The 23,415-nt window shown below is 38.7% G+C and overlaps 1 protein-coding gene and 1 long non-coding RNA gene across 6 annotated transcripts in view; one reads left to right on the forward strand and one right to left on the reverse strand.

The window, feature by feature from the left end:
* Positions 1–23,415, reverse strand: part of unc13c (unc-13 homolog C (C. elegans)) — an 84,832-nt gene that overhangs the window by 49,573 nt on the left and 11,844 nt on the right. For all 4 annotated transcript variants that reach the window (XM_077714057.1, XM_077714056.1, XM_077714055.1 and 1 more), the window contains exons 3-9: positions 17,552–17,574; positions 16,659–16,705; positions 14,943–15,021; positions 10,585–10,638; positions 6,137–6,356; positions 5,533–5,760; positions 2,263–2,404 (exon numbers count right to left, since the gene is read on the reverse strand). In XM_077714057.1, the coding sequence (XP_077570183.1) occupies positions 2,263–2,404; positions 5,533–5,760; positions 6,137–6,356; positions 10,585–10,638; positions 14,943–15,021; positions 16,659–16,705; positions 17,552–17,574 (793 nt within the window). The remainder of the gene's footprint in view (positions 1–2,262; positions 2,405–5,532; positions 5,761–6,136; positions 6,357–10,584; positions 10,639–14,942; positions 15,022–16,658; positions 16,706–17,551; positions 17,575–23,415) is intronic.
* LOC144194779 (uncharacterized) overlaps positions 1–23,415 on the forward strand; it is a 71,625-nt gene that overhangs the window by 25,300 nt on the left and 22,910 nt on the right. Inside the window, exons 4-5 of one of the 2 annotated variants that reach the window (XR_013325970.1) lie at positions 13,026–13,101; positions 20,395–21,677. This is a non-coding gene — a long non-coding RNA (uncharacterized LOC144194779). Of the gene's footprint in view, positions 1–13,025; positions 13,102–20,394; positions 21,678–23,415 lie in introns of those variants that run through there. The other variant, XR_013325971.1, reaches the window with a different exon arrangement.

Genomic DNA, 23,415 nt, shown 5'->3' on the forward strand with positions numbered 1-23,415 from the left:
AGAGTTTACTGTTGAAGCGACCAAAAGACTGGCGAACAAAAGACCGGCGACCAAAAGACTGGCGACCAAAAGACCGGTGACCAAACGTCGGTCACGACATACATTAAATGGATTAATATCCTGAAGTACTATATTCTTAATTCAGATAGCCGATATATTGGTTTTGTTAGGAGTTGGGTAATTTGAGTAAAGGTCAATATGAGTGCTAATCATATTTGATTTGAAGTACAATGGACCCCAAAAAAAGGACTTTGCTGAGAGGTGAGAGACAGGGAGAACAGGGAGAGAGCAAAACTGAAATAATTTCATCCCATCTTGATAAAAGAAAAATTAAAAATTGTCTCCGTATTTTCTATAATATCGGAATTCGGAAGCATGAGCAATTTCAGAGAACTCATCCTAGAAATTCTTGAAATTACAGTCACCTTTAAATGTTGAAGCCATTCGCTACTTTACTCTATCTGGAATTGCCATTTATGTTAATGCTCCGACCAAAATCTTAGATCTCAAAGACATTCCATCAAAGGTGCCAGCCGTGATAGAGCATGAACTACGAAAAAGAGCAACCTCTAGAGGAATGATTAATCCAGGGACTTTCACACAAACGTAGTATCACGGGAAGTAAAAACATTGGGGGAAGGTGACAACAGATGAGGTTGCACAGTGATTCATAAACACTGCCAGCCTCTCACATTACTGGCTTCATAGCTGTGATAAGATGCACTCATCACGGTGAAGCACGGTGACAATGGCTCGCCAAGTGATATTGCTGTCTAGAGCTAGGCATCAAATGCACGAGTTGATTTGTCACTGTGAATCTGCTGTCAGACCCACTTGTTTTCGTAGTGATTGTTACACGCTGATTAATGCCATCTGATCGCATTCTGTGTTAACTCGGCTCAATTTATTAACTCGTATTGCAAAAATAGGAGACGTAATGGTCCTGAACGAGGGCCATCATGTTCGAAATAAAAAAAAATGCAGATTTATAACCTGACACTAAGATTTGTTCTCGAGTATTCTCACGGCATTTAAATTGGACATCATGTAGGCAAACTCGGGTGGAATCTGTGAGGCGACAGATTTATCAACATACAGTATCAGTTGCTGCAATACTTATAGGAAATTTCCATAGAGGAACTGAGGACAACTGGCCTTTGCATAAACGCCGTGAATCATATAACCATGCGGCATATTTACATTAAAGATAAAGTACTGTGGGTTGAAATACATATCACAGTTTAATTAAAACCTTCTTTTATTCAGCCATGCGTTGAGAAGACAACTATTGAATTTGGTTAACACTTGAACTTTTTGTTCGACATTTGTTTCATGAAAAAAATGTAATAATTAATTATTCCTTATCACATAGACTGTTCGCTTGTTTAGCCGGAGCAAAAAAAGTTTTTGTAAGTAATGATCACTGCAATATTTCAGGAATTCCGAGTTAGAAATTGTGTATTCTATGGCAGGGCTATCAAGAAAATATATCCGCCAAGTAGCAATGCCACGATTGTTCAATAACTTGGCAACTACTGATAATTTTCAAACGAATGTGAAACAGTAAATATACTCTCATAAGATAGTGGATCATGATTGCAAAATTGCTCGCACCGTCCCTAAAATTAGGGGAAATGTACTGTACTCTATTTTCAGACATAATAATAGGACATTCAAGTGATTAATTTTGCTTATAATGAATAGGCATTAAAAGAGAATATCGGAAAATCTGACAGATCTTCACCCGCCGCATTAAAGAATAAAAATGACTGCTCATTAATTTTCCCCATAAAGTAGCAGGGAGGTTTCGTCAAATCCTTTTCCTGGTTATTTTTTATGTGCACATTAAAGAAATTAAAAAAATGTTGAAATAGGACAAGACTAAGAGCGCATAATAAAGGAGTTGGGAAAATCATAGGACTTCATACCTTTTTAGAGCAAAAGAAAAGGGGCAGATGGGTAGGACTGTGGGGAGGACATATGTCACATACAATTTATTCGGTTGGTAAAACCAAAGGGATAAGAGCTCTGGTGCATACCCTGATGGATGGCACTGTAAAACTGCAGCAGGACTATTTGTAGAGCTATGCTGCATGCTCTATCAAATTATACTTCCGCTAAACTATTAATAAAACAGGTTTACATACTAAATAATGGATTAAGAACCTCCCACCCCAGCCCCTAACACACATACACACACAAAAGAGTCCTAGTACGAAATATCCAGACAAAGAAACGGTAAAATCATTGGGTGCTACTTACAAATAGAATCTCTCGTCCCACACCGGGTTAAGGTTTCCAAAGATGGTCTTTGTCCGCCGCTTGGTTTTTCCCACCTGGACGGTGACATACGGATCACTGGAGCCTGTTTTATCTTTGGCCTGGAGCCCTTGAGCACTCATGACTGGAGTAGAAAGAAGTGACAGGCACTTAGATGTTCCCAACAACTGAAATTCAGATCTGCGTGCAAGTAGGAATAAAGATTTTAACATGGAGGCTTTTTTTGGTCAGAATTGCCTTGCTCTTGTTGGGGATTTTTTGTTTTTTTGTTTGCAGAATTGTCTTGTTCTTGTTGTCATGTGGTAACAGATTTCCAATTTTGGTTGTCTATCAATTTGATGAACCCATGTTAGAGTGTAGCATCAGCAAAAGGATTGATGTTAAGCCTAAAGTAAATGTCAGAGGTGCGTCTGGTGCTTGCAGAGAATCAGTGGCGAGTGGATTCGAGACATTTTAAAGCTGGGTATTAGGATTCTGCCTTGTATTTGCAGGTTAACATATGGCCGCTTAAGGCCAGGTATTGTATTTACCAAAATGGTTTTCATGGAGATTACTCTTCAGAGAGGGACTCGTAAGACTCTGGTGGACCAGAACAATTTAGAGAAATTCTGCAGTTAATTTGCAAAGCAAGAAATACACTAGACTAGACTTTTCAGTTTCTTAGTTTCCCATCAATTCCGAATCTAACCAACCAACGACTAAAACTTCATTTTAACATTAGAGAAATCATTACCAAATATGACTGAGTTGCTTTTTTCGAATATTTTTCAAGCAACAGTATTTTCATAGATTGGGTTCTTTGTTCAAATTCATGCAAGATAGCCAGGAGCTGAAAAAAATTAGCTCTGACTCGACTGACAGGATAGATTTTCTTTTCATTTTGCTCATAATGTTAAATCTATCCATAATTAATCTCTTGTCCATGCTGTGTAGTTGTGATCCAGAATCCTATACTCCACATACTGAGAAGAGCATAAAAAGACAGTTGTATTTCACCACGCCATGACGGGATGATGAGTACACTGGGTCATTAAAAATGTAAGATACTAGTTAAATAATTCAGGTTACATATAAACTCCAGTCCAATGCATCTAGAAGTTGGAGGGGTTATTCGAACGTACAATCTCTGCATCCATACACAAAATCACTATGCTTTGTTTGGTTGAGTTGAGTACACAAGTGTATACTTTTTAGGGCCAACATATTGGAAAAATACCCAGCAGCAGTCAAGTTTGATGGGTCAGGATGGAAGATTTCACAATCATCACTTGTTAAGTTAACCCCTCACTTGACTGTATTATGATAAATGGCAGAATGCTACTATCAAGCTAAAGCTATGTAAACTAAATCTGTTTTTCTGCTATCATCACTTTCAGTTTATGCTCAGTGTTATTAACTATTGTAGTGGACCACTTTATTACAGAGTAACAGCCCAAATCACCATGTACTGTATTTATCAATTTTTATGACCACTGCAGACGTGACCTCTGCACCAAATAAATCAAAATAGTACAAAACTCCTTAAAAGTAAGTTTTAAATCAACTTAATTTCATTGTTTATCTACAGATTTTCAACAGTACTGGAATGGGGGCTCAGAGAATCTCTTAATGGTGCAAAAATCATGATTCCTACATAGATCTGGAGTTTTCTCTGGACATTGATGTTAAATTCAGAAGCATCAATGTGGAATACCTCATGAGAGCCATGGAGTCATTGCCAGACTGCCAGTCATTCCTTCTTTAATGAATAATGACCAAATAACTGCAATGCCTGCATTCCAAAATGGTACATACAATAGGCCCCTGGGGTATCAAGAGAGGCAGTCCTGCTTTTTGTCCAGAAGCTCTCTCCTAACCTCCCTTTTCCCCCACCAATCCAATATTGGACAGCCCTGTCTATTAATGCTTCACTGCCTCTGTCTTTGCTGCTTACTCATGTATTGACACCAAAATGCAAAATAGGCAGTAACTAGGCTGAGAATGACAAACAGCAGTCACCCTAAGGAATGATTAGAGACCTGAGAATGAGGCTGAGGACTTGTTTGCTCAAGTGTGCTTGACTAAAAGGGACAGGAAAGGGTTTGGCGTACAGTTTACTATTGTTATAATTTTGTGAATGGTGATTTTCTCTTTTTAAACATGATTTTATATAATGGCACTACGACATGAGCTAGTAACAGACACCATTTTCGACAGTCTGTGTTTTACTAGAAAGGCTGGTAAAGACGATAAAGTTCATGACTAGGGATGGGTCATCAATTTTCCTTTTACAACCACCCGAAAATGTTACATTGTATTAAGCATGAAATAACCCATGAAATCGAGAGAGCGGTCCCAAAATGTAGACTTATCAAAGTAAAATGAATTTGCGCTCAAGAGCTGTCGTATCAAATTCAACTTAGCCACTTGACATTTTGATTGGCATCTCAGAAAGCATGCTGGTGGGCTCATTTCCAGATCTTACTATGCAAACTTATCTGAGCCTTTCCAGCTGTGGGATTAACCTGAGACTGAACTTCACAAAAGTTTCACACCACAGTGCCTCAAGGAGTTTGTTTTATTTTTATTTGAGGCTTGTTTAACATTTGCCAGAAGCAGGGCCCTGTGCCTTCTGTTTTCACTGGAGCTGCTGTTGTGTTCAGAATAATAGCAGTTTGTTTAAAAAACGTATGAATGCGACTTGTTCCCATAAAATGGACTTTGCTTTACGCTCTATTTACAACACATCAGGAAATGCCTATCAGATTTAATTGTATTTCTGATTGGACATTGAACCACTCTTGTATGGAATAGCAGTTTACAAATGCGCCATGCTAACATAGTAGTAAATATTATTTGACGTTAACCAATTTATGGCATGTATGGATGGCGATTTTATCCCAGGACAATTGAGCAGTGATGGACAATCCCAGTTTTCAGTTTCTATAGTAATAGTTGGAATTTAAAATAGAAATTCAGACTCATTTTTTCAACTACGCTGAGAGATGGCGTGCAATTATTTAGTTTGCATGAGAATAATTGTCATGATGCGGGAGTACAGTCACTCAGCTTTTGTGTATTAACTGCCAATAATATTTTTTTGAAAACATAACTGCATAGATGACTTTCCTACTTTTGAGTTATGGCTTTGTTACTTAAATGGCATAGCATTTGAACGTCTGTTAAACTGATCCATAATATATAGGAGTTTTAGTTTAGTTTTGCTAACCAGCCTCAAATTAAAATATAAAGCATGTAATGCACCAAGCTTACCGGTGATGCTGATTTTAGCAGACCACTTAGATGTGCCATCCAGGACAGCTTGCTTGGCGGTCTTGAGATGACTAGCAAAATCTTCCTTGGAGATATCAAACATCTCCTGGATCACCTCAAACACCTCAGGTCTGTTCTTCTCCCGTATCTTCATTCGCTCCTTCATAGCCATAATTATATTCTGGGTCTTGTCCTCTGCCCCATGCTTGGAGCTCTTCTCCACTGCCCCTAAAAAAGATTTTAAATTGAAATGGTAACTAGAATATACAATTCATCCTTATCGCATTGACATGGATAAATTACAGAATGGTTCAGGAAAAGATTACTATACTACAATACTACCATTAAAAACATTGTGTTTTGGTGTAGATAATCCATTTAAGTGTGAACGAGGCAGTAGTATCCTGCGGCACCTTTCTATGAGCCGACACTGTTACAAAAAGGACAACCCTGATTATATTACTGATTGGGAATGATAATAAGTGCAAGTGCCTGAGTGTGCAATGTAATTGAACCATAATTATAGTCTTTGTAGTTTGTGAAACGGTATATTTTCAATTGACCATTGTAATGCATGTTAGTACAATTTAATTGGGACACTTACTCTGTAAACAGTCTGCATTGAGCAGGTCTTGGCACTTCTCGTGGCATTTGACGCCACACTCGGAGCAGCGCATCCCTTGGCGAGCAATGCCCCACAAGAGCCCCTCACACTCATGGCAATAAGTGGGTGCAGTGGCTGTCCACACCTCAAAGTTGTGTGGCGTTGTGGAAGAAATTGGGTAAATCAAGGCCTGGAGTGTCTTTTTGAAGACGTGAAGTTTCTGTGCAGATTAAAAAAAAAAGTGTTAGTTGTACCATGGAATATAATTATATAAGAATATTTAAGAGTTGCTCTTGACTACAACCATATTCTAATAGAACATTTCATCTGAATAGAGAATGATTATTAATCTAAAGACAATCCTGGTAGTCCACCAGCAGATAGAAAACCCTGATTACAAATCACTTTTAACTCAAGTAGCATTTAAAACATCCCAAAACACTGAGAAATACCTATGCTCAGTTAGATTTACAAATTCAGGAAACTTCAACGTAAGAGAGGACTCAGTCACTGTTTTTTGAATATCTATAGATGTATTTGTTGGATTATGACTTCCACTACCAATCAACCCCTTGTGTTCACATTCGTGTGGATTAAGATGTCATTGTATCCAAAAACGAAGCCTCTAAATCATTATTACCACAGTGTCGTTTAAGATGCATGATCTGAGTCATTAATTATGCTAGTTTTGTTTATCACGGTCTGATTACCCTCTAAGTAAAGGAAAGGTCCCGGCGTATGAAAGTAAATCAGCCTTACATCTCGTTAAACTCAGATTAACAACGGCCTTAGCCCCCAAGGCTTTGTTCCGATCGACTGGTTGGCGGACTAAAACCTCTCCACACCAAATACTGGCGTTGACAAGCCCGTCTTGACAGAAACCTTCAGAAATAGAATGCTTTACTGCAGCAATGGCACCACCAACAATGAGTGGGCCCTGCCAATTCCTGAAAGAAGAATCGATGTGCGTCGTAAAGAAGGTTTTAAAGATGGGAATGATCAGATTGAGATGGAGTTGGAGCAGGCGAAAAAGACAAGATCCATGGGGGCTCGATAAATCTGTCTGTCCGCCATGTTCGCGATTCCCGTGCGTTAAAGAATCCTGGAGCAGCCTGGCACGGTCCACTCAGACCAACAGATGATTAAATGATGCGAAATGACCAGACAACAAGGTTAGGTTAAACGGAGGGGACTTTGAGTCACTCATGCAAAGAGCTGAAACCCTTTAATGAAACGCCAAAGGAAACGGTTAGAGATTTCCCTTTTTTAATCCAAGGGCGATGAGACAGAGCAGATGTCTAAGATTTATTCGACTCCTCTATGAATTAACAAGATTTGTTCCCCCAATGGCTGGGAACCCTTTCAGCAGTAGCCACTGGTCAACAGAGGGCGCAAGGGTGCCACACCAATACTGTCACCTTGGAAAAGACAAAAGTGGAAAAACGAAAATCGATGATGAACAAAAAGTGTTCACAAAAGTAATAAAAAATGGAAGGAATAAATGATACAACAATCCTTTTTTTGATAGCATCGGAATTCTCTTCATCTCCCCTTCCCAAAGCTGCCTATCACAACCCTTAACGGAAGTGTGAAGAGCGTTGGGATGAGTCACCCTTTGAGGTTACCTGAGCTCTGAGGTGCAAGAGAACGAGTTTGACAGACGCCACATCTATGTGAGAGTAACAGGACACAAAAGTCAAGATCTTGGATTTCCCGTTTGACCCTTCCTTTGACCACCCTTGTTTGTGTTGTCCACCACTCTGTCCAAACATCCACTCCTCAAACACAGGTAGACAGGGCGCAAAAGTTGCTAGTTGTTTTTCAGGTCTAAAGATTGCCTAGTCTGAACTTTTGTCGTGGCAATGACACATGATGCCCTGGTGTTATTGCAAAAACAGAAAATGCTGTTCACCAAATGCTGTTATCTCTATGTAATATCACACAAGGCTAGATCTGACTTTGGTTTTAACATAGTGTGACTTGCTTTGATCTCATTTTTTACATTGCTAACATCTAAAGTTTGACTTGATGTCAAAGTCTTTGTCTTATTCTAGTCTCAATCTGCTTTTTGGCATGATACTATAATGGTCTTGTAGGGTTCTTCTTAGTAATTATTTGGTATCGACTTGCGTCTCATCCTATATGGGCCTGTCTTTTTCTATGTCTTGATTTTATATCGGTATTGGTCTTTTTTTTAATTCTCTAGCCCTACATAGGTTTCGAGATGTCTTGTTTACTGTATTAAGTTCAGGTTCACCTCCCTTTCTCAGAGCTTTTGTCATGAGCTCCTTCCATATATTTTTCTTTTAAAGCTGGTCAAAATGTGGAATAGGTATTTTATCTTAAAATGTTTAATCAATCCAACATCTCTTTTGTCTTCTTTCATCTGAAATCCATTCAAACACAATTTAATGACAGACTCTTCACGTTGAGAGCCTAGTGTTCCGATAATTCTAGGAAATAAACACAGTACTTAGAAGTGACGTTAAAAACACAACTGATTAACTAGATTAAGCCTTCGCACAAAGTTTTATTCTGCTCTTAAAAGCACATCAATCGGAAGCGTGATTCAGATCTCTTAAATGCCAGAAAAGTTGTAACATCTACAATATAGGAGGTAAAGAAGAGTGGTGGATGCGAGTCAGGACATGTAAGATGGAGGGACCTCCCTAGTCGGGCGGTGATGGGCAGTTACTTCAACATGGATGCCAAGCTGTTCACGTCAACGCCATAGGATAGAGATGACGAATCATTTGCTGCGTTCTTTCCCTACCATTCTTCTCTCTTCACCCTCGTTGATCCGATTTCACTCTCTAACCTCATATGATTGTTTATGTCGAGCACTTCCCCCCACTATCCAGCCCTTCAGCCCACTCTTCCAGTCCTCATAGGGAAGCACTCTCCTGGACTTAATGCAGCAGATAAAACTCTGACATCTGCTCGGCCTACTTACCACAACCACACAATCTGCAGCCTTGCTGGGAACTCGACCACAAAAATCCACAAATCTTTGTTTGCCCCTTCTTCCGAATAAACTTCTCAACGCTTCCCCTTTTTTTTAGTCGCTTGATTACAAGGACGCATCGTCTCAATTCATAAAGGGAGCAGCTCGGCTCCACTAATAAACACAATGAATATTTCATGTCTCTTCTGCTCCATCTGGATTGTCCATCCGTAAAATCCTTTTAATCTCACTCATTGCTATGTTATATTGTGAACTTTTGGCCTCATATCCAATCGTCACTGTTTTCCTGTAAGCATGTTTTCCTTGTGTTTGTATACTGTAGCGGAGTATCCAAATATATTTTTGTCCTACCTGCTTTTATACTCCTTTACTTATGTTTCTTCAATTTGTTAGCACAGTAAATATGAGCATGTGAAACAGATATTTTATTACTAATAAATTTGCGTCCACATAGTTTCTTAAAAGATGCTATCGGGATAACATTAGACGTGGCACACATTTCCAAAACTGATAGTGAAATAAGTCCTAATCATCAGGACATAATGAAGCCAAAATATGTTTTTCCATCTATGGAGATTGTTCCATAATAAATGCAAAGAATTTATTCCTTATGTTATAACTAGTCTACCAGTTTTTTTCTTTGTCTTTTCTCCACATCACTGTAAATCCGCCTCCTCTCTGGGAGAGACAAATTGCAATCAATTCATATAGAGACAGCCTTGGAGGTCACCACAGAAGTGTCTCTTTCTATTGACTTCTGCATTTCACCTGTACTCTGTTATTTCAGTCTTACAGGATTGCCTGGTGTTTATTCATAAATTGATTGATGTTCAGACTTTGACATGAGGATAGCACATTTCAATATCTGGCACACAGGAGTGAGATATTAGTCAGCAACATAATAAACGCTTTAGCACAAAGTTGACAATTTTGTACCACTGTTTTAGCCGTCGACAGAGTTCAAATGGTCTTAGCATTGAATTATTTAATGTCTTTGGATAAATGATGGCATCTTTGAAGTCAAGTAATTAGAGTCCCAGTAGGACTACCCATTTATTGCCTAATGGGAAAATGGAGATGTCTGAGGGATTTTGTTTCCCTTAATTGGAACTCGCCATCGATTTAGCAGAGAGCCACAATCGGAGGAAAACTATCTTTTCTACCCGTTCGACAAGCTGACAGAATATTATGTTATGGTAAATTGCAAGGCGACTATAAAGATGTCCAATTCTGATAAACTGCTACCATGGAAACATCAATACAAATTTATTCGTGGTAGTTCATTTTTTTAGAAACATGCAAACACTTTTTCTTTCCCATGTCCAAATCATCACTGAGACATCTTTACAACCACAGAATATAAGCTAGTGAATAGACCTAGTGGCTCTGGCAACACCATCCTGCATACAGAACCACATCCGTTTCCGAAGAGCTCAGCTGTAACTGAACAATAAAGGCCAAGGATGCTCGCCCGGGTACTCACCAAGTCCTCGTTATTCAGGGTGGAGCGGTTCACCAGAGCAAACGAGATGCCTGCCTTTCGAGCAGTGAGGGTCTGGGAGCAAAAGTGGAACAAGGTACATGGTGATGAGAAGGGAGAAATCCAATGACCCATTTTTCAATGGTTTTGTGCAATAAATCACATACATTCACAGTGCAGTGAGTAGAAATGTACATCTATTCACAACTCTAGTTATGTATATACAAGTAAATAATTTAAAACAGTGGTTGCTGATTGTCCAACAATGGCATTCAATCAATTAGGGTTGAAGGTTTAAGAAATAGATTGCGAACGATTCCATTCATAACCATTTCTCTAAGTAATTCAGGCTTTCTGGGGCATTTTCTTAAATAAATTCATGCTTGTACATATTACATAAACAAGTATCTTTTTCAACCATGAATGTAACTTTGCATTTTAGATTAGTATGTAAAGTTTAGCAGTTAGCATTGACCTTCCTTTCTCCACATCTCGTAGCCTTCGACTTCTCTCCTTCAATGATAGCGATACTTTATTTTAGAGATTTATGTATTTTTTCAACACAAAAGAGTAGTGTTTAGCTCTGCAAACCAAAAACTGCATACAACCTCTTTAGGGTGTCAGCCTAGCCTATCAGCTTCTAACTTTCGCATGGAATATTCTCTGCAGTTTGCAAACAGGTGAATGCATTTTTGTTTACATCATCTGATAGTATTATACATAAGAGTTGAAATCTCATCTTACTGGACAATTATTTCCATTGTATTCTTTGGGTAACCTGAAACTGCTTTCTCAAATGAATTATTTTTCCCATTTCTGAATGATGCACTGTTAATCACTTTAAGTGGAAACAAGAAGAAAGCTTACCAAAGCCTGTGGTTTCCAGACAGCCATCACGTGAGAGTGAAAAACAGACAGAAAAGAATTAGAGAAGCGGTAGAAGCTCAATTAGGACTAAAAAGCACTAACAGCAGAGTCATTGTGTTTTCCATAGTGAGCGCAGAAGTGTCTTAACTGTCATGCAGGACTGCTGATTGTTATGACTTAGAACTTTTGATAAGCAGATAATTAGTCATCAGAGATTGATTATAAAAGCCCATTGCATGATTTTTTTTCTTTTTTCGGTTAAGGGTTGTTTTGAATCCATCCATGCACTAACTATTACTCGATTGCAGTCATGCTTGACTTTTGTTGAGCTCGCTGTCGGGTGAAGCTTTTTTGCTCATATGTTCTGCTGTTTGCTCTGCATAGTCATTTGACACAAACAAACACAGACGGACATACTCATGTAAAGATGAAGCCAGCTGCGGCACACACATCGAACTCTCACACATACAGCATACACCCACAAACTGTTGAAGAGCACAAATGGAAAGACGCATGTAGACTAAGTGTAGGAATTGCGGTTATGACGAGGAAAAATTATCCAAAAACAATATATTAAAGGAACCGAGGTCATAATTTTGCATGAAGGGTATTCATTGTCATTAACATTATTCTGTTCCACTTACAGTTTCTGTTTGCATTTGTCATATCTCTGTTATTTTCTCCGTATTTTAAGCAATATACCCAATAATTATTTGAAAACCAAGTAAATATTTGGGATCCTCTTCTATACACTAGGGACTCTTTTTTTTTAATCCTTAAAATTAGAGGATTTATACTTGATTCTTGATTGTTTTTTTTTCCTTTTTCTTTATGCAAGGCACTTTACAGTTCATCAGATGTTTTCATTTTGGTAGCTGTAAGCCGAACTAATGTGTCCAACCTCTCATTGCATCTTCTGCTGCTAATCATAATGCATTAGTGTCCCTACACTACATTTTATATTTCTCATTTCAGAACAACAGATTGATGCCATAGACATATGTCTGTTATCTTGTGCTTGCAATACCCAATAATTCATAATGACAAATTTACTGGCATGCGCCAATTGGGGAAAATAGCTTTACTGTCACCCTTTGGTAAATTAAAATTACAGTTGGTTTATTAATGGCAGCCATTCAATGATAGGTTTTAGATTCATGTTAATTATTGATCTCTGAACTAATTGCTTGTGTAGAGGCAAATTCTTTCATGTAGACGCGACTTTGATTCTCATCTCGGGCACCAATGCTAAGCCTAGATAAAAGCAATTAAAAAGTGAGTGATTCCACTCATCACATTGGGCTTCATTTAACAAATTGTATTTTGTATATTGATCAAAATATTAGTGCCGACGTACAAAACTGATATGATGAGGTTTAAAAATAGATATTTTATCCCACCCCTATTATAGACACACCCACACACTCATACACTCATGAAAATGCAATGCATATTAAGAACTATATGTATCCATTGATCCTTTTAATCTATTATGAAGGAATTCAGGTGACATAACAAACACTGCACACACTGACAATAGTGGACCAGTCTTTACCACCAGCCTCTTTTGTTCGCAGCCCGGTTATGGTAAAGATCTACGAACAGCCATGGAGGATGGCAAAATAAACCTCTACATGAACTGCAAGTGTTGATGTAAGTATTTAGTTTTGCTTTTTGCTTTTTAATCAACATGCACCAGCACTGCTGAGGTTGCTGCAGGCAATGCGACATGACTGATAGAATCGGATCGGTGGTCATATCACTGTTTTTTGAATCAATTTTCAACTTTATCTTTGATTTTCTTTTCTTTTCCTATAAATCTTCTTTCCGATATGTGGGTGAACCCTGCTGCTGCTGCCCTGAAGCAATCATACAGCAAATCGGGGGATAGGTGGGGAGCGAGGGGATATTGACAAAGGAGAGGCGTGACTGGGGGGGCACCAGTTTTTTTTTTTTTGCTGACTTCATCCCACGTGTAAAAGGCTTGACGAGTGCCACTTTACATGATTTAAAAGCCTCACACCGTTAAATCAAAAGTCAATGAAGTCTTTCCCCTATTAACATGTATATTTTTGGGTTGAGTTGTCAACATTTCAAGTCAAGTCCAAATCTAAGAAAAATTAAAAATAAATGTCAAAAAAAGGCTGAAATCTGACAACCCACTGAAAAATATTACCCATAACTGGGATGGGTCAATGTAGGAATGGCAAAATATACACGCAAAATCCCCAGAGATTGAAAAATTATGAGACAACAACCCATACTTACCAAGACAATGTTGGTTATTAATTTCATGAGAGACATGGACAAATACAGCATCAACTCATGTTGTTCACTGTGATATAAACATTGATCAACATCCATAGTACGTAGAGCATTCAAATGCACCTATAGTATTTCTCTACTACTACAGTCTCCTTAAATTTTAAATAAACCAAACTAATATTTAACATAAATATTAACTTTTGGCAAAGTACATGATGATGAGAAACGTACATACACAAGAGACAATCACAGACAAACTAAAGTAGATTCATTTATTGTGGATTTTGCTCAATTGTGGTGTTACCGCCTGGTGTGTTCTAACAGTGATAAACCTTCTACATGAATAGAACTCCATTCGATCTACCCTGTCGCTCCAGTTGAATACTTTAACGCTAACTACGGATGGTGAGACGGATTTAAAAAGAAGGCCGCTATAGTAGTACAGATGTGACTATCTGGTAGCCATTTTCATTGAGAACTGAGAGGATTTTATTGCTAATGAAGGGTCTGTCTGATGCTTTATGCCATTACAGAAGAATAGTTTTAGGCTAGTCATGGGTGGTTAGACAGATTTAAAGAGGACAGATAGCCATAGTGTGCTAGGACAAAATTTCTGTGCCGGGGCCTTTAGTTTAATTCATCAAGCGTGATAGCAATTTTAACTAGACCCTGTCCGCTTCAAGCTAACAAGTCAAGGTAAAGTGGATTGCATTTATGTTGTATCTTGGCCCAATTGTTTACATTTGTTTTTAAATCGCCCGAGAGAAGATGAGTAGGTCTTGTGGTTTGGTTTTTATGTCTTTTAGACATTGGTTGTGTTGACATTAATGCTTTGACGACAAATGCTCCAAATTGTAATGTCTTTCATATCTGAGTCTTGTACCTAATACTATAAGACTATCATTAACAGTCTGCAGATGCCCAGGGGTTACGTGTTCATCTAAAACCAATGCGATTCTTGTTTAATCTTCCCTTAGCATTTTATTCATCTGTAGGGACTACGTATTTTCTTGTTCGAATACAACAGTCTTGTAATTTCTCCTTTTTATTTATTATTGATCTGGTACCTATGGAAGGCAATCAGCCAGTTTTGTACAGAAAAGTAAGAATTCTATGGCGTTCCTTCAGCTGATACTCACACGTAGTTCCATCAGAGTGGCACAGTGAAAGGTCACTCCGATAGCTTTGACATAAATCACATACAACACCGTTTGAGGCAGATGACTCACCAGGTCTCGGACAAGAGGCACTGTCCTCTTGCGGCGTAAATCTGGCATGCTGTCAATACCGTAAAGAATACTGCCAGCCCTAGAGAAGTAGATAGATTTAAAGTGTGTTAATATCATAATAACATCATGTGAAGGCGGGACATTCCTCTTTTGATTTACAACCAAGGGTCATTCTTCCTGTCTCACCTTTGGATGGGACTTCATTGCATCCCATTGTGACAGCCTCTGCTCAAGATCATTTACAGTATATTGTAACAGGTGTGGATGTAAAGTTACAAAGAAAATGGATGGACGATTGGGCGTGAAAGTGTTTTTGTTCAAAACTGATCTTGAGTTTGTTGTATATTGAAGTTTTACTCAATGACACTCATGGGCAGTTCTCAGTTTTCAATGGTGTTCACTTCCTACAATTTCACCGTAATCCATATTTTTATGAAGTTTGGAACGCATACTATAAGAGAGCATTATGTTGCATATCTTATAAACATGACATCAAATTGTCTGACCCATTACCTGAGGGGGTGTGGGGTATTTTTTGTTTTATGACCATGTCACATTTAGGTGTCCATTGACCTCTCCACTCTTTCAATCCTCACACTCTATATATTTCCCTCTGGTGTTCCATCAGCCTTGTTCCTTAGCCCCCAGTCCCAGGGTGGAATCACCTCAACTGTCACTCAAAGACTCTCTAATGACCTCAGCAGCAAGTTCTTTGCTTTGCCGTGGAAGCTCACTAAGCCTTTGTCTCCGGCTGTAAGATCCCAGAGTCGCACGATTTGACGAGTGGAAGGGTGGGCTCTTGTCCCACCCTGGGGTCCCTTGACTCTCACTTCCTCTATGCAAAGGGCACGCACCAGATGGACAAATAGTGAGCCGGAGTTCATGTAGGCTAAACAGTAGTAATGGCACAAATGAAACTGGTGGAGCATGTGGGTAGAATTCCTGGTTTTAAGCCAAAAGGTTGAAGGTTAGAATCTGTGCTAAGCCTTTTGAGTACATTTGATATTTCCTCTGTGCATGCTTTGTTTATTACAAAGTGGTCACTGGGCTCGGGAAATTAAAAGGCCTTGTTCAGATTGGCAGCCAAAAAGTGACAGATTGAAACAGGATGGGTCTTTGATACAGTTACAAAGCACAGAAATCTGATTTTTGCGAGACGGATTGAAACCACAAATAGGAAGTAGTTTCATATCCATTTAAGAAACTATGCTATTCAGCCTAGGCGGCTCACGTGGGTTTTAATTGACCGTGACGTCACACCCTAACCCTAACAACAACCTACAAGATGGCTCACTCAGTAATGTAATCCAATCTGAAAAGACCCAAATTAATTTTGGGCAACTTGTTAAAAAATAGTGTGTACCGTCACCCCTATAAATCAAATTTGAGGAGAAATGAGATAGGCCTTCAGCCAAATCCAGTCACGTTCCAGTACTTGCTCACATGAAAGTGTAGTAGTTTTAAATAGTCTCCTTTAAGTATTTTATCTGATCCAGATGTAAATAGGCCAATAGTAAATGAAGTTGTCCCAACTGTTCCAAATTTGCCATATTTCGCAAAAAAAAATAAAATAGGGAACAAGCTGCCTTAACTAATTACAGCTGCCTGGTAGAAAACAAAAGATTGCTGTCACATTGCCCTGCCGCTATAGGGTGAAAAAAATCGCCTTAAAAGAAATTCTGAACCAATTAGATGACAAAGTGAGCCACCACTCACCCTCCAGACTGCAAGCCGAGCACTTTGGGGTCCAAAATACTGCGAGGCTGCAAGAGAGAAAACAAATTCTGTGGTAAAAGCCCGTTGGCTCAAAGATACATGACCAATCACAAAACAGCTCATTCATAACAAACACTCCCACATTCGGGACTCAATTCGGGATAAAATAAATGATGGGCGAGAAGTGGGAGAATGGGATCACAGTAGGAAGGGAGGGAAGCTCCAAAGGCAAAAATGGACCAAATTATTCCACATCAATGTAATCTGTGGACTCAAGACTGAAAATGATGTCGCTCTTCGTGCTTCAGGCTCAGATATGCCTATTGTGCAATGTTCACTGACCAAATAATACGCCAAACAAATTCAGAAAATAAAAAGGAGCAGCAAAATGGGTTGGCAAGAGATAATTACACAGATTTTTTCCCCTTTTGTTTACATTACACACAGGGGAATTTTTTTAGTCATTTGGGATATGATCATTACACAACTGTGATGGGAGCATACCATATTTTCAGACTATAAATTGCCTCTGAGTATAAGTCGCACCAGCCAAATAATACAAAATGAACATAAAACAAGTTAAAACATGTTATTTCCCCAGAAACCAAGAACATACACTAAAGTAAAAATTTTATTAAAATGTTAAATGGCGAACAACAGGCTAAATAGGCACCAGTTAATGTAACATTTACAGTTTTTTTTTTTTGGTTAACCATAACTTGAAAAAAAACAGGCTTTGGGTGCTCAGGGAGAGGAAAAAATAAACAAATTGAATTTGAGTAATAGTTGCAGGCCCAAAACAAAACAAAAACTTTTAGTATTGAAAATACAGGGCTAACAAAACCACATGCACATGCGTGAACATCACTTGAATGATAATAGTGACTTAAAACCTGATTATCCAAAGCACTGCAGTCTGAAAGGAGAAAATGACAGGAAATGCAATCAGTACAATTGTAGTTGCAAAAACAGTCATCGGGTGAATAGTGTTGTAACTCAAAATCTGATGCAAAAAAAATGATTCTATTATCCCAATCTTTGTGGTGCAATTAAGGAATTATCATCAAGATTTGGAGGATATGTTTGTAATGTGGTATGAAGAGTTATTAAAAAGTTATTAAATGGGGGAGGGAGGATTTAGGTCAAATGTTATAGAGTTCAGAAAATTAATTTCATGGTAACTTTATGAAGAATTTGCCCATTTAACTCAAATTTGAAGGGTAGTCGAAATGCTGAGCCGAGTCACAGAGGTCAGAAATGTGGTGATGCTTTTAATTTGGCTGCTTAGGCAGACACGCTTCGAGTCCTGCTGTACTTTAGTATTCCATTCATTCTTCCCCAAATGGAAGTCGGTAAAAATGCCCTTTAGTTTAGCAGTCAATAGTAAAGTACTGCCAAGTCCAGGTATTGTGAAAATATGCAGGTGTATCTTAAATATATAATACAGAAAAAAACAAACAAACCTAATTTTCCAATGTGGTTAATGAACAGTCATGTGTTTCATTGTTTCAATTGAACCTCTAAAATACAGAATACAGTACATGACAAATTTACCATATTTGTATCCATCAAGTTGGACTTGTTTTACTATCCTAACAGCTTATACTTATTAGGGTTGCTAAATCTGGGGTGTCCAATCAGGTCCTCAAGGGCCACTCTAGATGCAGCTTTTTGTTCCCACCAATCCAGCAGAGTTAACCACTAAGGTTTTTACTGAGAAATAACAGCAGTGACTGCAATCAACTGATTACACACTTGTAAGACACCAGATTGGTGTAGAGCTGTCCTTTTGATCGGTTGGAATGAATACATGCAAACGCTGCGGCCCTTTGTGGAATAGTTTGACCACATCTGTGCTAAAACCTATCTCAGCAGGATGCAGAGGAGGAGAGGGACACCCTGAATCGCTTTGCTAGCCAATTACACTGAAGAAAAAGATAAACAACCATTTACACTTGTAATCACACCTGCAGATTCATTGAACCTATTGATTTTCATACTCTGAAGCCTTTGGCTAAATGATTATCCACCGCACTGCAGGAATAGTGAATGTACATTAATAAAATCATCCTGATGACCAAATAGGCACATTAAATGCACCAGATCAATGCACCATGAGCAGGCTGAAAACGTGTTAGGAGTCCGCTAGCGGTATGTAATAGCATTTTTTTTTTGCAGACAACTGCATGACATCACAGACCCAACTGCTAGGACGTAATCCTGGGACTAGTAATTGGATTTTGATTATTGACGTCACTAGTCTTATCTAACATCATACAAAGTACAAAGTGTTTATGACAGAGTGATTAAATTGCAACCGCGATTAAAGCAAACCCAGGCAATTTTATTTGCGCTTGATATGCCGTCAAGTGGACCATTAAGGTAATATTAGATGATGCACGGCGTACTTGAAAGTTAGTGCAGATGTATTATGGTTGTTAATGACTAAACATTAAAAATTTAAATCTGAGCGTGTGCATGGATTTGGAATGAAGTGTAAAATGAAATGATTGTATTCCCAGATGGTCGTTTTTTGACTTAGTAATGCATTTTTATTTTTTGTTAGTTGTGTCTAGATCCTATTGTGAAAATATACTTTACACGTGACTCACACCATCAGAAGATTTTCTTTGACCGCACTATGTAGGATTGATCTCGGATAACAATGGATCAGCGTACGGGGAGGAGGTGCGGCAAGGTTTTGAAAACAACAACCTAGCTAGACCTGAATAAAACCCAAGCCAAGCCCCAAAACACTTCCAGACATTTACCATACAAGTGCTAAATTCTTCCTGAAAACCCTGAAAAGCTCCTGCACGTGCAATCGAGTACATTCGAAATAAGTCAATTCAAAGTGTACTATGAAGGTCCAGTGGGACCTGGAGCAGATAGTGAAAGCAGCGAAGTGGGGGGATTGAATGTACACAGCTCACCCTCAGAGAGACCGACACTGGCAGACTTCTGGGGAAATCCAATAGAATCCTTAAGAACTCCTTCTGCTCTGGACACAACTCCTTCCTCTCTTTCCCACTAGAAAATGCTATAAGATATTAAAGTCTAGAAATGCTAATCTCAAATCAGTTTCTACCTCCAACCTTTTCAACACAAATTAAGAAGGTTTGGGGACAAAATCAGTATGAACACAGCCGCAAAACAGAAGAATAGCTCAGATGTATCACACACACACATCAGAAAAGAGTCAAAATTACCAAATTAAGCACAATTATGATTCTTCCTAAACTCTATTTACACCAATAATCTTTTTTTTTTTTTTTTTTTTAAATTCAAGATTGATAAATCCCTTGCAGAACTGATTGGCCAAGCAATGTCACATGATCATCTGCAGCCAGTGATGGTCAAGCGGGGCATGTTGTCATGAATAGACATGATGAGTCGATGTGTCTTGACCTCAACGGCAGATGCTCTGCCGAACCCCTGAGACCGACTCACGAAACCCCCAGGGTTTGTTTAAATCCAGGTTAAGAACCACAGCTATAGACTAAGAGGAACCATTCATTATAGTATTTGACCAAAACCTACTTTAAAAAAGTATTTTACGTACATACCACAGGGGGTTCATGGCTAGCAAATCTTATTACGTCATTTTACCCAATGACCAATATCGAATAACCAATCATATACTCATTATTTATTTAGGTTTACCAGATACATTGCTAATGTCACCTGGTTTTTATTCTTTTCGATAATCACGGGGCAAATTCTTGCTCTACCGCAGTTCAAGCCAAACCATATCGGACATGGCTGTACCAAACCAGAGGAGCAGCACTCAGCTGTGTGTGCAGTCACCGTGGACAGCAATCAGCTAAGCTTCTCTGAGCCAGAGAATGACAAGATTGAGCCGTCGCCACAGCTGCACTAGATAAAGCCTTACAGCAGGCTGAGATGAACCTCGTTTCACAGGTGCCTTAAATCTTGGGGGAAAGACACAAAAAAGTAACAAAGATAGTGCCCACGGTCATCTCCCCATGCTTTCAACAAAGTGTTGCACGAGTAACAATCGCAGTAAATTTAGCATCTTGCTGCCGACACGCGTGATCACACCTCGCGTAGATCAACGCTCACCAGAGCGGAAAAGCCTGTTTTTGGCTGATAGTGGAAAATACACAACAACATTGGTTTCAGGATGGACACAACAGAGAGACAGTAAATATATGCTGGTGCATTTCTATTTACAAGTGCAGGCAGAGATGCACACAATAGAGGAGAGCGGGGGGAAACTCCTCTGAGCAAGTGAAACAATCGTTACGTAATCACAAAACAAGCCCCCAATTCAGTAATAGCTACATGACACACGGCTCTACGTTAGTGAAGCGATGTAACCTTGTTTTAAACTGATGGAAAGGATTTTGCCATTGCTAATCACTTAATATCTTACTAAAGGATTTAAAAATGCCATCAAACATGGCAGAGAGGAATCATTATTGTACAATAATTCAAATGTCCAGTGGCATAGATAAGTATTCTGTCCCATTGTTAACAAAAGCTCCACAGAAACACTATGCTAAATTCCATTAGCACATACAAGGATTTTTACATGATGTTAGCCCTCTGAGCAAAATTCTATACGTTATTGGCTCATCCGTTATTATCATCCATTGTTTTGTACAACACACATGCCAGGTCTCCATAGTGAAAGCATCTGATTTTTTTCACTCGTTGAAGTGGCACTTTATAACTTGGCTGCCAAATTACACTTGTTAATCAGTTTGCGGCTCTTTATAACTGCAATGGCTGCGTTGCCAAACACTTGCACAGAACTGTTAAAAAAAGAATGATTCGAAAAACAATCATCATTTCTCGTAGTTTATTTAGAAAGAATGCATACTTTTGAGTATCACTCGGAGTCGGAATTGCACATCTTCAAATTTAAGATGCATTGAACTTCGTTTCATGTTCGTCTTGAGATATTCATTTTGTTCTGGGAACACTTTGGTGAAGCGGGAAAATGTGTAGTTGTACCTATTATTACGTAAAATACTTGTGAAATACTATTTCTAATTTTTGCCCAATTTCTGTGGGTTTTACCACTGTTTAGTTTGACTGAACTCAATGACCCCACTGCTTCAGTGGGGTCATTGAGTTCAGATAACATTGAATTTGACAAACCAATAGTCTTTATGCTCTATTTCTCACCCTGCGACTGATACATGGGGACAACAGTCAGAATGAGGATACCAGCCTGTGCAAAAACTGTTTAGTAGTGACAACTGTTAATTAGTAGAAGACAAGCTGAAATTGTCTTATCAATAACCCCAACAGCAAGTAAATGTTATCGCATATTGTAAAAATGCTCCGCTCTAAAAAAAACAAAAAAAAACAAAGTGCATTTCTTCTGAAATGAAAAGAATGGTTCACTGGTTAGTGGTGGATGAGTCTGTGGGATCAAATGAAAAATGAATTACTGTTCTTTTCCTTTACTTCAGAGTGTAACATCAGAGAATGTAATTACTGATCTTGGCAAGCAGGATGACAAATCGTTGAAAGCATTTTCCACAACCTGTTGCTTTCCTTTGGGGTGGACAGGCTTCAATGAGGCTTTAGTCCCCGCTGACAGAAGCCTATCACTGTACATGCCAGTGAGTCCTGGCATCAGTGTTGTAACTATATAGGCCAGTTGGCCCATCAACCCAAATGCCTTGAGGTGTCTGCAATGAGACAATTGTATTTCTTTGCCTGCTTACCTGCATTTTTATTGATAAACCCAAACTCCACTTAAAGTCATAGTGTCTATGGATATCTGTGCTTTGGGGACAGACATGCTAATGAGAAAGCCTTTGCAGGGGTTTTAGCTGTCTGCACTTCAATCAAAAAGCCTAGCTCTTTCAACCTTGGCTAAATCGGCTTTCCTGCACCTTGCACTGTCTCAGATGGCGAGTGACAGATTCTGCACAAAGCTCGGGTCAATTAATACTGAATGGAAAACGAAGGCCTAAATAGACATTTCTGATTTCAGAGGTCAAAACCTAACGTTGAAAATGATGTAGGAAATAGTAGAGTTTCAGTATTTTGTTTTGCATAATGTTATTACGTTATGTTGGTTGTGATTGCCTCAACTTTTTTCTCTCGCATTGCATTTTCACTAGTTTGTTTCAGTTTTCTAACATTCTTGAATGAGTTACAAACATACAATTAAATGCAAAATATGGAAATTTGCGAAAACCCAATCCTTTTTACTTAACGTTTATTATGTGTCACTATAATACAGAAAACAAAACTTCCATAAGAAAAAATGTTCTGACTAAAAAAAGAAATTAGTTTTGGTCCATGCAGATTTGACAGCCACTAAAGGTGAGCATCTGAAAGACCCCAGAGTCATTAGTTGTGAGTAGGTTTAAGCGTGCATTTCCTGTTGAGACTCCAGCACTGCCTGAGGACCAGCACAGCATAGCATAAAATGAATACATAATAAACTCTTAATGTAGCACTCACACGTAACCTCAAGTCTTTTTTTTTTTTCAAAGGCTACCAATTTGCAGGTTAATGTGAAAATGCACTTCCTTTTATTTTGGAACAAAAATTAAAAATTGATCATGGCAGAACCTTACATTAGGCAAATGAGAGTGATTCACGACGCCTCTGTTATACAAACTTCCGGAGAGAGAAAAAGCAGTTTAGGAGGATTTGTCACCTCTTCAATAACAGCGATACAGAAACCCTCAACCGACCCTTAAATTTTGATATGTGACAACTTGCGTACAGTATGAGATGCTTAATGGACAGGCAGAAAATTGCCTTG

The sequence above is a fragment of the Stigmatopora nigra genome, chromosome 3, assembly GCF_051989575.1.
Source record: "Stigmatopora nigra isolate UIUO_SnigA chromosome 3, RoL_Snig_1.1, whole genome shotgun sequence".
NCBI lineage: Eukaryota > Metazoa > Chordata > Actinopteri > Syngnathiformes > Syngnathidae > Stigmatopora > Stigmatopora nigra.